This window comes from Paroedura picta, chromosome 2 (assembly GCF_049243985.1).
Source record: "Paroedura picta isolate Pp20150507F chromosome 2, Ppicta_v3.0, whole genome shotgun sequence".
Taxonomy (NCBI): Eukaryota; Metazoa; Chordata; class Lepidosauria; order Squamata; family Gekkonidae; genus Paroedura; species Paroedura picta.
The window spans coordinates 176,611,545-176,626,481 of NC_135370.1; the positions used below are offsets into that span (position 1 = coordinate 176,611,545).

The 14,937-nt window shown below is 48.7% G+C and overlaps 1 protein-coding gene across 2 annotated transcripts in view; it reads left to right on the forward strand.

The window, feature by feature from the left end:
* KCNH5 (potassium voltage-gated channel subfamily H member 5) overlaps positions 1-14,937 on the forward strand; it is a 257,699-nt gene that overhangs the window by 96,714 nt on the left and 146,048 nt on the right. For both annotated transcript variants that reach the window (XM_077323911.1, XM_077323912.1), the window contains one exon: positions 2,662-3,091. In XM_077323911.1, coding sequence (XP_077180026.1) covers positions 2,662-3,091 — 430 coding nt within the window. The remainder of the gene's footprint in view (positions 1-2,661; positions 3,092-14,937) is intronic.

Sequence of the window (14,937 nt, forward strand, 5' to 3'; positions counted from 1 at the left end):
AGGCCTTCCTGTCCTCTACCATTCCCTGGAGTCCATTTAAGTTCACACCGACTGCTTCAGTGACTCCATCCAGCCAACTCATTCTCTGTCATCCCCTTCTTCTTTTGCCCTCAATCACTCCCAGCATTAGGCTCTTCTCCAGGGAGTCCTTCCTTCTCATGAGGTGGCCAAAGTATTTGAGTTTCATCTTCAGGATCTGGCCTTCTAAGGAGCAGTCAGGGCTGATCTCCTCTAGGACTAACCGGTTAATTCGCCTTGTAGTCCAAGGGACTCGCAAGATTCTTCTCCAGCACCTTGGCTTTTAAATCAGTAGGGCCAGGTCTGTGCAGAGTAAAAATGATGATAGGCATTTTCACGGTGTCTGAGACTGTAAATTTTGAATGTGGGACAGTAACTTTTCCCCAGTTTCATCAGTGAAATGTTGGTCGGTGTGTTCTTTATTCTCCGTTCCCTCCAAAATCAAGAACCACCAATTCCTGAAGTGTGAAGTGCAGAGAGAGGCAGTGGGTAAAAACATCCTTCCTTTAATTAAAAATAGGGTTTTTTATATAACTGTTGGGAAATTGGGACATATATTTAGCAACGACTGCAGCTGTAACAATTGGAGAATGCATTAAAACTGCAGGAATAGTAGAGATTGGGTACAATTGCTGACCTCTTCTTGGTAAATCTGAGAGCATACAGGCAGGAGTCAGTGATTAAAGAATCTATGTACTTACAGGGCTGTGGTAAGTGGATACCTAAATCTATGAATTGGGGCCACATGGAGGCCAGACAGATCTTTCTGCATGTTTTCTCTTTCTTTGCAGGTGATCTAGTTATGACATTTGCCATCTTTCAATATTTCTTTGTGTGTTGGTTTTATTAAAATAACATGAAAGAAAGGAACGAATCTGGAACACCAGCCCTGAAAATGGGTAAAATAAAAGGGCTCACAATAAAAACCAATCCCCCAAAAACATTCATGCCAAGGTAAGAAGGCAGTGATATGGCAGGCACCATTGGGTGACCACATAGCATAATTTCTAGGAAGACCTGAAAGTAATGCCATGCCTCTCTAGGAAAAGAAAGATAGAAACTCTATTGCTTTCCCATAGAGATTTGTAGTGATTCCTAGAATGCTGTGCCATGTCTTCAAGTTTTTCCCAGAAAAAAAAAACATATATATATATATATATATGAAGAAGAAGAAGAGTTGGTTCTTATATGCCGCTTTTCTCTACCCGAAGGCATCTCAAGGCAGCTTACATTTGCCTTCCCCTTTCTCTCCCCACAACAGACACCCTGCAAGGTGGGTGAGGCTGAGAGCGCCCTGATATTCTTGCTTGGTCAGAACAGTTTTATCAGAGCCGTGGCGAGCCCAAGGTCACCCAGCTGGCTGCATGTGGGGGAGCTCAGATTCAAACCCACCTCGCCAGATTAGAAGTCCGCACTCCTAACCACTACACCGATCCCCCCCTCCCCAGGGGTCAAAATGCAAAGCCTACCCGGGTTTAATGTGGCTGCAGGAGAATAATATTTGATGAACAGAATGTGTCAGTATGTTTGGTTTAGGGGTGGACTGACCCTTTCACCTACTGGGAAAGAGACTGGTGGGTTGTTATTTGTTTGTTAGTTATATTCATATACTGCCCTGCCCTGCGGCTCTCGGTGGTTTACATAGGACGTGAGAGAACATGGTACAGATATAGCATAACATCATAACAACGTTGAGTAAACAACTGTGGTAACAGTAGCATCAGTAATAGTGGTTCCAGTGGTTCAGTAAGTGGTTGAACAACATTAACTTGTTAACTATCCCAATCGATGGTGTCGGTTCGGTCAAACTCAACCAAAAGCTTGGTGGAAGAGCCCCATTTTGCAGGCTCGGTGGAAGTGTGCTAACTCCAGCAGGGCCCTGATCTCTTCAGGGAGCTCATTCCACCAGGTGTGGGCCAGGATAGAGAAAACTCTGATTGAGATAAGACATGCTTCTTTGGGGCCAGGGATCGCCAGCTAGCTGGATGTGGTGGAGCACAGAGCTCTTGTGGGTTTAGAAAGATAGGTAGACCCTCAGATACACTGGGCCCAGATCATGTATGGCCTTAAAGGTAAAGGTAAAGGTATCCCCTGTGTAAGCACTGAGTCATATCTGACCCTTGGGGTGACGCCCTCCAGCGTTTTCATGGCAGACTCAATACGGGGTGGTTTGCCAGTGCCTTCCCCAGTCATTACCATTTACCCCCCAGCAAGCAAGCTGGGTACTCATTTTACCAACCTCAGAAGGACGGAAGGCGGAGTCAACCTTGAGCCGGCTGCTGGGATTGAACTCCCAGCCTCATGGGCAGAGCTTTCAGACAACATTTCTGCTGCCTTACCACTCTGCGCCACAACAGGCTCTTATGGCCTTAAAGGTGATGATCAAATCCTTAAGTTGGATCTGGAATTCAACTGGGAGCTAGTGTAGGACCACTGGTGGTCTGGAGTTAGCTGAGCCAAGTGGCTTCTCTGGTGCCAGCAGCATATTGGGGGTCTTCTCCAGCTTAGGTCCCATCAGTGACGACAATGGGTCCCGGCTCATCCAACCACAAAGGGGTCTTGGTCCTTGTTTTAATGACCCGATCCTCTCCCAGTTGTGTTCTTCAACACACAAAAAGTAACCTATCTTTGTTCCTTCCCTAGGGGATCAGCAGCCTCTTCAGTTCCTTAAAAGTGGTACGCCTTCTGCGGTTGGGCCGTGTTGCCCGAAAACTGGATCACTATCTGGAATACGGCGCCGCCGTACTGGTCCTTTTGGTCTGCGTCTTCGGGCTGGTCGCTCACTGGCTGGCGTGCATCTGGTACAGCATCGGGGACTACGAGGTCATCGACGAGATCACGAACACCATCAAGACGGACAGCTGGCTCTTCCAGCTGGCCGAGAGCATCGGGATGCCGTATCGGTACAACACCACCGGATCAGGGCAATGGGAGGGAGGACCCAATAAATACTCGCTGTACATAACGTCTCTCTACTTTACCATGACAAGCCTTACGACGATAGGATTTGGGAACATTGCTCCAACCACCGACGGGGAGAAGATCTTTTCGGTGGCCATGATGATGGTTGGCTGTAAGTAGGATTTTTATGTCTCTCGATAAGCCACAGTATTTTTGGTAACAACTTTTCAGGGGTTTTGTAGAGCGATTCCATCAAATCATGACAGGTATTCTCGTCGTGTTGAAGAGGAATGGGAGGGAATTTGGCCTCCAGCAGTTTTATGGTGGGACATTCCGCCCACTCAAGTACCGCTCTGAGAACCTAGCCTACCCCGGTTGTCGCTTGCAGTAGCTGTGGGTATACCGTAATTAACATGCTCCACTGAGCCTTGGAATCATTCTCGATGTGACCTTTACATTCGTCTTACAAGCACAGCCCACAGGTTACTTTTTTAAGGAGCGCATCCAGAAATATGAACAACCATAGCCTTCATATCGGAGATCCAGTGTGCGGTATGGTTAAGAGTCATGAGCTCTAATCTGGAGAGCTGGGTTTGATTCCCCTCTCCTCCTCCAGTTTGGTGTAGTTATTAGGAGTGCGGACTTCTAATCTGGTGAACTGGGTTTGATTTCGCACTCTTCCACAGGCAGCCAGCTGGGTGACCTTGGGCTTGCCATAGCCCTGATAAAGCTGTTCTGACAAAGCAGGAATATCAGGGCCTCACACACCTCACAGGGTGTCTGTTGTGGGGAGAGGAAAGGGAAAGCAATTGTAAGCTGCTTTGACTCATTTGGGTAGAGAAAGGCGGCATATAAGAACCAACTCTTCTTCTTTTTCAGTAATACCAGGGCTCTCTCAGCCTCACTCACTTCACAGAGTTTCTGTTGTGGGGAGAGGAAGAGAAGGCGATTGTAAGCCACTTCGAGACTCCTTTGGGTAGTGAAAAGTGGGGTATAAAAACCCACTCTTCTTCTTCACAAGAATCCTGGCTTTGTCCTGCAGCTGGATACCCCCAAAGGTAGCATCTCAGAAAGGCTACAGAGATTGTTGCAAATTCATATAGCTCACCGATTCATTCGACAGCAGCACCATTTGAGTCTACCACATTTGCTGCTGAGTGATTTTGGGGGATAGTTCTAGGGTGCCAGCCTGAGGATCGGTATCCGGGATTCTGAATGTGTTTGCAGTATCGTGACGCACCAAGCTCTTGGTGATACTCATCGGGTGCTTTTTGAAATGTCTCTGCTCTAATGAGACAGAACGGTGGTACAGTCATGCTGGGCCCACGGGGGTCAAGCCAAACTTCTCCGGTGGTCCTGCAATAGCGGAAGGTGTTAAAGGTGTTTTCAGCTTGTTCTCTAAAAGGGTGAAAGGTGGGCCGTTTGAGTTGGGCTGCAGCTTCCTTTTTTTAATCTCCCGGCGATGGTATACCTTGTCACTGTGAAAGCTGGAAGGAACGCTATATATTTCTGGTTGCTAGATACTGTAGAGTTGATCCCCCCACCCCTTTTCAGTTCTCTTGCTGATCAGTGGTTATTCTAGAGTAGCCTTTTTCAACCTTAGAATCACAGAATCATAGAGTTGGAAGGGGCCATACAGGCCATCTAGTCCAACCCCCTGCTCAACGCAGGATCAGCCCAAAGCGTCCTAAAGCATCCAAGAAAAGTGTGCATCCAACCTTTGTTTGAAGACTGCCTTTTGACCACAGAGGTGCCCTTGAAATAATTTTTCAGAGTTAGAGGAGTCCCGGAAGTGATGTCAGCTGGTCACGCTCCATGCCATACCCCCATAAGTGACATCACTACCCACAACCTTAGCCCTCCCCTTTTGCTCCCTCCTCTCACCTTCCCCCCCCATTCTCCCTCATGTTGGCCAGAAAGAAGAGCAGGAGGTGAGAAGACCTCCATACCATGCCACGTCAAAGCTCCTGGGGACCCTCTTCAGAATGTCTGCGGACCCCTGGTTGGGAATCCCTGCTCTAGATCAAAGGTGGCCACTCTGTGGCTCTCCAGATGTTCATGGACTACAATTCCCATAAGCCCCCCCCAAAAAAAAGCTGGCAGGGGGTCATGGGAACATAGTTCAGCAGAATCCATAGTTCAGCAGTGGAATAGGCTGCCTAGGGATGTGGTGAGCTCCCCCTCACTGGCAGTCTTCAAGCAAAGGTTGGATACACACTTTTCTTGGATGCTTTAGGATGGTTAGAGCTGATCCTGCGTTGAGCAGGGGGTTGGACTAGATGGCCTGTGTGGCCCCTTCCAACTCTATGATTCTATGATTCTATGATTCTATGGCCTGTGTGGCCCCTCCCAACTCTATGATTCTGTGATTCTATGATTCTATGACATCTGGCAAGCTATAGTTTGGCCACCACATAATAATCCATCTTTGGCAGTAGATTCGCCTACTTAGAAAACAAGCAGCCGTCGATCAATAGTGCTGTTTCACTAGGAATTGAGGATTGGCTTGGTGCTCTGTGTGGCAGAGCAGTTGTGTCTTGGGCTGTTCTTATCTGCGGTTCTCAGTGTGCCAGGAAGCCTATTCCTTCTTGCGCAGTCCCTCCTTCCCTTGGGCTTTGCGCGTCTCCTCGGATCGCAGCCTGATGAATGGGACCGGCACCGGGCAGCTGTTGTAGGATCACCAGATGTGCCAGAGGGCAGCGTCCGATGCTGGCCAGTGCTTCTGTGCCCACGGGAGGCTGATTCTGTGGAGGTTTATTCATGTCAGCTGGCTTGCTCTTCCAAGATGTTTGTTCTTCCCTAGCAGTTGAGTGTTGGTGGCAGCAGTATTTGGAAAGTCAGCCATCTTAGAGCAAACACCGGAATATAATTACATCTCTCCCCCCGCGGGTAGAAGCCAGCTCCTTTTGCCCAATCTCCAGGCAACAAGCAGGAAGGCTCTTCTCTGGCTTGGGGCAGGGGATAGGGTTCCCATGTCCTTCCCAGAAACTTATCAGCAGTGGGGGAGGCTCAGGCCAGGTTGGTGGAGGTTGGCTTAAGAGCAGCGGCCTCTGATCCAGTGATTCCCTGCTCCTCCACTGGCATCTGGCTGGGTGACCTTGAGCTAGCCACAATCCTGCTAGAGCTGTTTTCACAGAGCAGTTCTCCCAGGGCTCTCTCAGCCCCAACTACCTCACCGGGTGTCTGTTGTGGGGAGGAGGAAGTGAAGGCAATTGTAAACTGCTTTGAGAGTCTTTCGGGTAGAGAAAAGCAGGGTGTACAAACCAACTCTTCTTCTTTTGCAAGCAATGTTGGCAGCGAGCACCCATGACAGGAGCATTCTGGCATTTGACTAAACCAGGGGTAGTCAAACTGCGGCCCTCCAGATGTCCATGGACTACAATCCCCATGAGCCCCTGCCAGCAAACGCTGGCAGGGGCTCATGGGAATTGTAGTCCATGGACATCTGGAGGGCCGCAGTTTGACTACTCCTGGACTAAACAAACTGTGTGGTAGACACTTTTTGACCATAGAGGTGTTGCCCAAGTACAGGAGCTTCACCTGTTGCTGGCCATGCAATGAAATCTCTTCCAGAGGGTGTGGGAAGCAACATTACCTCTTTGCCAGGGACAGCACTGGAATGCCAGCTTGAGCCCTCTGCTGCTGCCAGTGGTGGCTGGGTAGGGGGGTCTCCCGCCCCAGTGGGGGTCTGACAGCACCAGCAAGAAGGGAGGTTTCGGCGTTCTGCAGGGCCTGCAAGAAGGAGCTCTTCTGACAGGTCTGTGGTTGAGGCCAGCATGGCAAGGAAGAGCTGGCGGGTTAAGAGGCTGGCACTCGCTTGGTGATCTTTGCTCCCTCCTCCTGCTCCTGTATCGTTTTTTCTTTGAAGGGCTAGTAGGGTACCGTCCGCCATGATGATGGCAATGTCATCCATTCAGTCGTGTCCGACCCTTGGCGATTCTATGGGAAAGTCTTCGCCATGCACCCCTGTCTCTGACTGCTTCTTTTAGTTGGTTCATGGTCATCCCTGTGTCGGCTTTGATCGTGTCGAGCCAGCTGATCCTTTGGTGCCCACGTTTCCTTCTGCCGCTGACCATGCTGAGCATTAATGGTTTTTCTAGCGACTTTGATCGCATGATGTGTCCAAAGTAAGTGAGCTTTAGCCGTAATATTTCAGCCTTTGGGGTAATGCGTGACCATATTTCCTAATGAATGCTACCGTTAAAAACAAATACTTGGGGTCACAATGAAATGTGTAGGTGCCGTAGTGACCTGGCACCTGGGAATGGCCAAGCCCTGATCTAACATTGCATGTGTGGGGAGAGAATGTGAATCTGGGGGAGGGCCAGAGCTGTATGGATCACAGCTAAGTAGCAACTCATCCGCTTTGTGTGCAGAAAATCCTATGTTCAATCTCAACCGTCTCCAGGGAAAGAATGTGGGGCAGCAGGACTTGACAAGGCCATTCTCCTTCTGAGATCCCTGAGAACTGTTGCCAGCCGGAGCAGACCAAGGGTAGACAAACTGTGACTCTCCAGATGTTATGGACTGCAGTGACTATTGGCCTCCGCCAGCCTGTGTTGGAAGGGACTCATGGGAATTGTAGTCCATGGACATCTGGAGAGCTACAGGTTGGCCACCCCTGGAGGAGACAATGCTGTGTTGAACAGCTAATTACACCTCTCCTCCGATGCCCCTTGCAGGGTATTGTTTTCCTGTTGTGGACTCACACACACTGGCAGATTCCAACATGATCCAGGTCAAGACTCTACACAGCAAGCTGCTCTTAAAGGTGCAGGAGACTGTTAAAAGCCTTTTAAAATGCATCCGACCCCAGTGCCTCATGTCCCATACCTTTCCAGGAAAGAGTCACCCCTTGCGATTGCCAAGGCATTGTCCACCCCACCCCACCCCGAGACTGGCATCCTTTTTGCCAGCGTTCTCCTATTTCCACAGCCACCAGAATGTTTGCACTTCAGCATTGCAGCAATCCCTAAATAAATGCAGGGAAAACATTTCTGCGTTATCGAGGACGCCTCAAGCGATGAGCGCTGCATTTTTAATCATGCCCTCCGAATATATAAACCCCCGAAGGATTTCTCCTTTCGTGCCGAGATCTTTGCAGCATCCTGAAGGTTCGTCCCTTTGCACTGGGCCAGCTTCCATCTGAGTCTGTGGCTCACTTCTAGGATTTAGATGGGTAGCAGGGATTCGGTGGGTTTCTCCAAATGCAGAAGACCCTGCAGGAGGAAAAGAGGACCTGTTGCCTAGAGTTGCCAACTCCTGGAGATTTTGCCGAGGGAGGGTTTGGGGGAGGGAAGGAACTCAGGATGGTAGAGCCTGTCCTCCCAAGCGTCCATTTTCTTCAGAGCAACTGATCTCTGTAGTCTGAAGATCCATTGCTGGGATTATCAGATCCCCTCTCAGTCGTCTCCTCTCCAGGCTAAACAGACCAAGCTCCCCCAGCCTTTCTTCATATGTCTTGGTCTCCAAACCCCTCACCATCTTTGTTGCCCTCCTCTGGACACGCTCCAGTTTGTCAACATCCCTCTTCAACTGGGGTGCCCAAAACTGAACACAGGACTCCAAGTGAGGCCAAATCAGAGCAGAGTAAAGTGGTACCATCACCTCCCGTGATCTGGACACAATACTCCGTTTGATACAGCCCAAAATCCCATTTGCCTTCTTAGCCACCGAGTCACACTGCTGACTCATGTTCAATGTATGGTCTACATACATCCTTTTTGCACATGCTACTGCCAAGACAAGTCTCCCCCATCTTATATTGGTGTAATTGGTTTTTCCTATCTAAATGCAGAACTTTACATTTGTCCCTATTGAACTTCATTTGATCTAGTTTAGCCCACTTCTCAAGCCTATCAAGATCATCCTGTATTCTGTTGCTGTCTTCAGTTGTGGTTGCTACCCCTCCCGGTTTAGTATCATCTGCAAATTTAATAAGTCCCCCCTTTAATCCCTCATCCAAATCATTTATAAATATGTTGAAGAACACAGGCCCCAGGACAGATCCCTGTCTTAATGGACACAGCCACCAGCTAGGGAACTGGCTGCTTTCATTGATCTCCCTCCTGAGCAAAAGTGGTTTTCCTTGTGGTTTCTGCACCTGGGAGGGGAACGAGCCCGCATGCCTTCTCCAGCCTTAAACTGTCTCCTGCCTCTCCCTCCTCCAGTCTTCCTCGAGCCTGCCTATTGAACGGGGGAGGGGGGGCGTAATGTCACTTCCGGTGACAGATCACTTCCAGGGGGCGGTGGCAGGGAGGTGTAGCCAGCTCACATCATTCCCAGGGCTCCACAGCCAGAGTGGTAAGGCAGCAGACATGCAGTCTGAAAGCTCTGCCCATGAGGCTGGGAGTTCGATCCTAGCAGCCGGCTCAAGGTTGACTCAGCCTTCCATCCTTCCGAGGTCGGTAAAATGAGTACCCAGCTTGCTTGGGGGTAAACGGTAATGACTGGGGAAGGCACTGGCAAACCACCCCGTATTGAGTCTGCCATGAAAACGCTAGAGGGCGTCACCCAAGGGTCAGACATGACTCGGTGCTTGCACAGGGGATACCTTTACCTTTAAAGCTGAACTACTCTGATTGTGAAAAAGATTTTCCTGATATCTAGCCGATACCGATCTACACTTAGTTTAAACCCATTACTGTTGGTCCTCTCCTCTGCTGACAAAAGGGAACTGCTCCCTGCCCTCCTCCAAGGGTCAACCTTTCAGATCCTTCAAGAGAGCCACCCTGTCTCCTCTCCACCTCCTCTTCTCCAGGCTGAATGCCCAAGTCCCTCAGCCTTTCCTCCTAGGGCGTGATCCCCAGGCCTCAGATTATCCTTGTTGTTCTCCTCTGCACCCTCTCCATTTTGTCCACATCCTTTTAAAAATGAGATTTCCAGAACTGCACACAGGATTCCAGGTAGGGTCTGACCAATGCAGTATACAGCAGGAGTATGACATCTTTTGATTTTGATGTAATGCCTTAGTTGATACAGCCTAAGACGGCATTCCCCTTCTTTACCTCCGCATCACACTGTTCATATTTAGCTTATGGTCTACAAGTACCCCAAGTTATCATTCACACACACTGATACCCCCAAAGTGTATCTCCCATCGGCTAGAAGACCAAGAACAGTGCTTCACTTGGCAATGTGATATGCAAGTTTGCAGAGCAGATTTACCAATTAGTTCTTCACATAATTAGCATTTATATAGCCCTGTCAGTGTTTGATGTGCTTTGCATAAGTTATCTCGTGGTGGCCTTTAAAAAAGCCCTCTGAGACCGGCTGGCCTAATGGGATTCATGCCATCCCATGCCAGCCATGGCGTTCCTCTCTCTGCACTGGACAAAGAGGCCAGTCCCTATGACCAAGTATCGATGAAAATAAGTCGAAGATTAGAAACCACAATATTAAAAAACCAAAAAAACATTTCAACCACCCCTAAGCCTTTTTCGGCCCTGGCCCCAACCTGGTGGAAGGAGCTCCCGGAACAGCTGAGGGCCCTGCCAGAGTTAACAGCTTTCCGCAGGGCCTGCAAGATGGAGCTCTTCCACCAGGCATACGGTTGAGGCCAGAGTGGGCGGTCCCGACATTACATCTAGGCTCCCTCGGTTCATCTGAATGATCTGATTGCCTCACTCCCATATTAGCAACATGATGTCCCTCGGCTAACGTGGGATGGTTTCGAGGGGGGGGGTTTAGTGGGGGTTAGTTAGTGCTCACCTGTTGCCTAACATTCATAGAATCATAGAGTTGGAAGGGGCTATACTGGCCATCTAGTCCAACCCCCTGCTCTACGCAGGATCAGCCCAAAGCATCCTAAGCATTGATAGTGTGGATTGGTTTTAATGGTTTTAACTATGGGTTTTATTGTAATTTTTATCTTGTAAACCTCCGTGAGCCTAAGGGAACGGCTTCCAGTCGCCTTCCCATTCCTCTCCCCACAACAGACACCCTGTGAGGGAGGGGAGGCTGAGAGAGCCCTGATATTCCTGCTCGGTCAGAACAGTTTTATCCGTGCCGTGGCGAGCCCAAGGTCACCCAGCTGGCTGCATGTGGGGTAGCGCAGGTTCAAACCCGGCTCACCAGATTAGGTGTCCGCACTCCTAACCACTACACCAAACTGGCTTTCAGGACAGCTATGACAACTAGATAGCATTCTAGCTAAATGTGAAGAAGTGAGCTGTGACTCACAAAATCTCCTTTCCTGCCACAAATGTATCAGTCTTTAAGGTGCTTGTGTGATCCATGGGTTTAGAGGAAGATGGACACTGGAATCTTTCAGCTTTTTATTAAAGATCTCAGCTCATGATACAGCTGAACTGAACCCCCCCCTGAAAAGCCCCCCAATATATACAAATTAGAACAAAAGAACTTCTCCTGGTTACAGGCAACTAGATACTTGATTGGTTTAACATGATTAGATCCCTAGTGGATCTGGCTGGGTTGCTGTCCAATCAGGGGTACAGCGGTTGCTTTTGAATCTACTGGCTCCGGCGTGAGCCAATCAGTGGCACAGGATTATGGTCCTGCTTTGGACCTCAAACTCTGCTTCTCAGCAGATCCACATACGCAGCTAGACTCTTCCTCTTTTCTACTGCCAGGAAGAAGTGAGCTGTGACTCCCGAAATCTCCTCCCCTGACACAAATTTTGTTAGTCTCTCTGGCACTCTTGGACTTGAGCACTTTTCTACTGCTCCACCAGACTAAGCCATGCAGGGCCTGCAATGCTTCTGGAAAAGCAGCTTTCGCTGTTCACAACAACCTCCCTTTGAAGAACGTGACTCCTAGGATCATAGAGTTGGAAGGGGCCATACAGGCCACCTAGTCCAACCCCCTGCTCAAAGCAGGATCAGCCCAAAGCATCCTAAAGCATCCAAGAAAAGTGTGCATCCAACCTTTACTTGAAGACTGCCAGTGAGGGGGAGCTCACCACCTCCTTAGGCAGCCTATTCCACTGCTGAACTACTCTGGCTGTGAAAAACCTTTTCCTGATATCTAGCCTATATCGTTGTACTTGAAGTTTAAACCCATTACTGCGTGTCCTCTCCTCTGCAGCCAACGGAAACAGCATCCCGCCCTCCTCCAAGTGACAACCTTTCAAATACTTAAAGAGGGCTATCATCCTCTGTGACTGAGAGCCAGCTTGGTGTAGTGGTTAGGAGTGCGGGCTTCTAATCTGGCATGCCAGGTTTGATTCTGCACTCCCCCACATGCAGCCAGCTGGGTGACCTTGGGCTCACCACAGCACTGATAAAGCTGTTCTGACTGAGCAGTGACATTAGGGCTCTCTAAACATCACCCACCTCACAGGGTGTCTGTTGTGGGGAGGGGAAAGGGAAGGCAACTGTAAGCCGCTTTCAGACTCCTTCAGGTAATTTGCAGTCTTCAGATAATGGCTCGACAGGTTTCCGTCACAGGACATTCAATTTCCCATGGAGAAGGCTCCACAGACAATTACCAGAGCCTAGGAGACGGCAGAATCTCCGGCGTGGGGTGATGAATTCATGTTTATACGGAATATATATTCTGTATATAGAATATCTCCTCTTCCTCTGCTTTCCCCCCGTTTGGAGGGAGGACCTTGGCACGGAGTGCAGAGTTGGAAATGGGTCAGGAGCGCTCACCTTTCCTCATAATGGAGACTTTTGTAATGAGCCGTAAGGAAGCAGCGCTGAAATCGGATCTCGTGCCAGGGGGCTGTGGTTCCACCCAAGGTGCTTTTTCATGTTTTCTCAGGTTCAGCTTCCTGGTGTTGTGATACCAGCCAGCTTCTCTCTTGTGTGTTTTCTTCTCTGGATTGTATTTATCTATCTTTTTTGCAATGTACATTTTTATTTTTAAGACAAACAGATAATATATGGAAAAAGCAGTTCCTGTGGGCACCCGAGGATCGGACCCACAGTAATGGGTTTAAACTAATTGAAGGATACCGGCTAGAGATATGGGGAAAATATTTTTCCACAGACCAACCCTGCTTAGCGTCTGAGATCTGACCAGATTGGGCTGGCCTGGGTTATCTATGGGTATTTGGAAAAAGCTCAAAATGTACACAACATTTTTGTATAAAGATTGAGTTCGGCGTCACTTTTTTTATGTCACACATGAGATGCACTCTCTGTGCAGAGAACAACAACAGCTGAGAGTGGTGTTCCTAGATATTACATATCTTAGAAGGTGGTGCTCCAAAAAGAAACACTGTACCAGTATTTTGGGTGGCTACACCTAACAGATTTTGCTGCTACACTTCATAACTCACCAGATGGAATTTAATTAAGATAAGTGTAAAGTTCTGCATCTGGGTCAGAAAAATGAAAAGCATGCCTACTGGATGGGGGATACGCTTCTAGGTAACACTGTGTGTGAACGAGACCTTGGGGTACTTGTGGATTGTAAACTAAACATGAGCAGGCAGTGTGATGCGGCGGTAAAAAAGGCGAATGCCATTTTGGGCTGTATCAACAGAGGCATCACATCAAAATCACAAGATGTCATAGTCCCATTGTATACGGCACTGGTCAGACCACACCTGGAGTACTGTGTGCAGTTCTGGAGGCCTCACTTCAAGAAGGACGTAGATAAAATTGAAAGGGTACAGAGGAGAGCGACGAGGATGATCTGGGGCCAAGGGACCAAGCTGCTATGAAGATAGGTTGAGGGACTTGGGAATGTTCAGCCTGGAGAAAAGGAGGTTGAGAGGGGACATGATAGCCCTCTTTAAGTATTTGAAAGGTTGACACTTGGAGGAGGGCAGGATGCTGTTCCTGTTGGCTGCAGAGAAATGGATGCGCAGTAATGGGTTTAAACTACAACGATATAGGCTAGATATCAGGAAAAAAAATTTCAGAGTAGTTCAGCAGTGGAATAGGCTGCCTAAGGAGGTGGTGAGCTCCCCCTCACTGGCAGTTTTCAAGCAAAGGTTGGATGCACACTTTTCTTGGATGCTTTAGGATGCTTTGGGCTGATCCTGCGTTGAGCAGGGGGTTGGACTAGATGGCCTGGATGGCCCCTTCCAACTCTAGGATTCTATGATTCTATGAATTGGTTTCTGATAGGAGTGCTTTATTTAATATTATTGACCCTTAAGGAAGACCCAGCAGGATCAAAAAGCATTTGGTCTGTTCATGTGCAGTTAGAGCTGTATAGTTTTTAAATATAGTTTTTACTTTGGTTTTAATCTAATCCTGGTGCACTTGAATCAATAATTGTTAACATTTTACATTGTTTTATAGCTCAACCTTTGAGTCCCGGACTTCGTTAAGGTTGGGCTTTCGTTCCCTTTTTGATTTTTGCATAGAAGCAAATTTGCACAATTCAATTCAAGCAGAAACATGAGTAACAATTGAGCCAGCAGGAGTGCCAAGTGTGGGGCAGGAGGCCGAAATCTGAATCCTGGGTGAGAAGGTGCCTGCCATTGGGGCCGGTTTATCCATGTGGCACATATAGCACATGCAATGGGCCCTGTGCTTCTAGGGGCCACGCCCTGGGTCAGAGCTGTAGCTTCTTCCCTCTCCCCTTTTCTCTTCTTGAGGACACTCGGAGTGACAGGCTGTGAAAGGTCCCTCCACCCCCTAGTGTGTCTGATCCCAATGCAGATTGTGCTCTGCTAGGGCCCCACAAATCCTTAAACTGGCTCTGGGCAAAAGGCCACATGAATTCCTAAACCACTCCTGGCTGCCATTCAAACATTTGCCCAAAGAATCATTTGCCCAATACCCCATCAGATATTCATTTAGGAGAGAGAGATATCTAACTGTCTAACCCAAGCACGGTACTGCCGTACTATGCGGTATTGCAAAGGCCCCTCCGTGGCATGGGTGTTATCAGAATGATGGCTCACCTCCCTCACAGGGAACCAACTCTTCTCAGTAATATCAGGGCTCTCTCAGCCTCACCTCCCTCACAGGGTGTCTGTTGTGGGGAGAGGAAAGGGAAGGCGAACGTATGCCGCTTTGAGACTCCTGCAGGTAGAGAAAAGTGGCATATAAGAACCAACTCTTCTTCTTCTTCTTCTTCTTGTTCTTCTTGTTC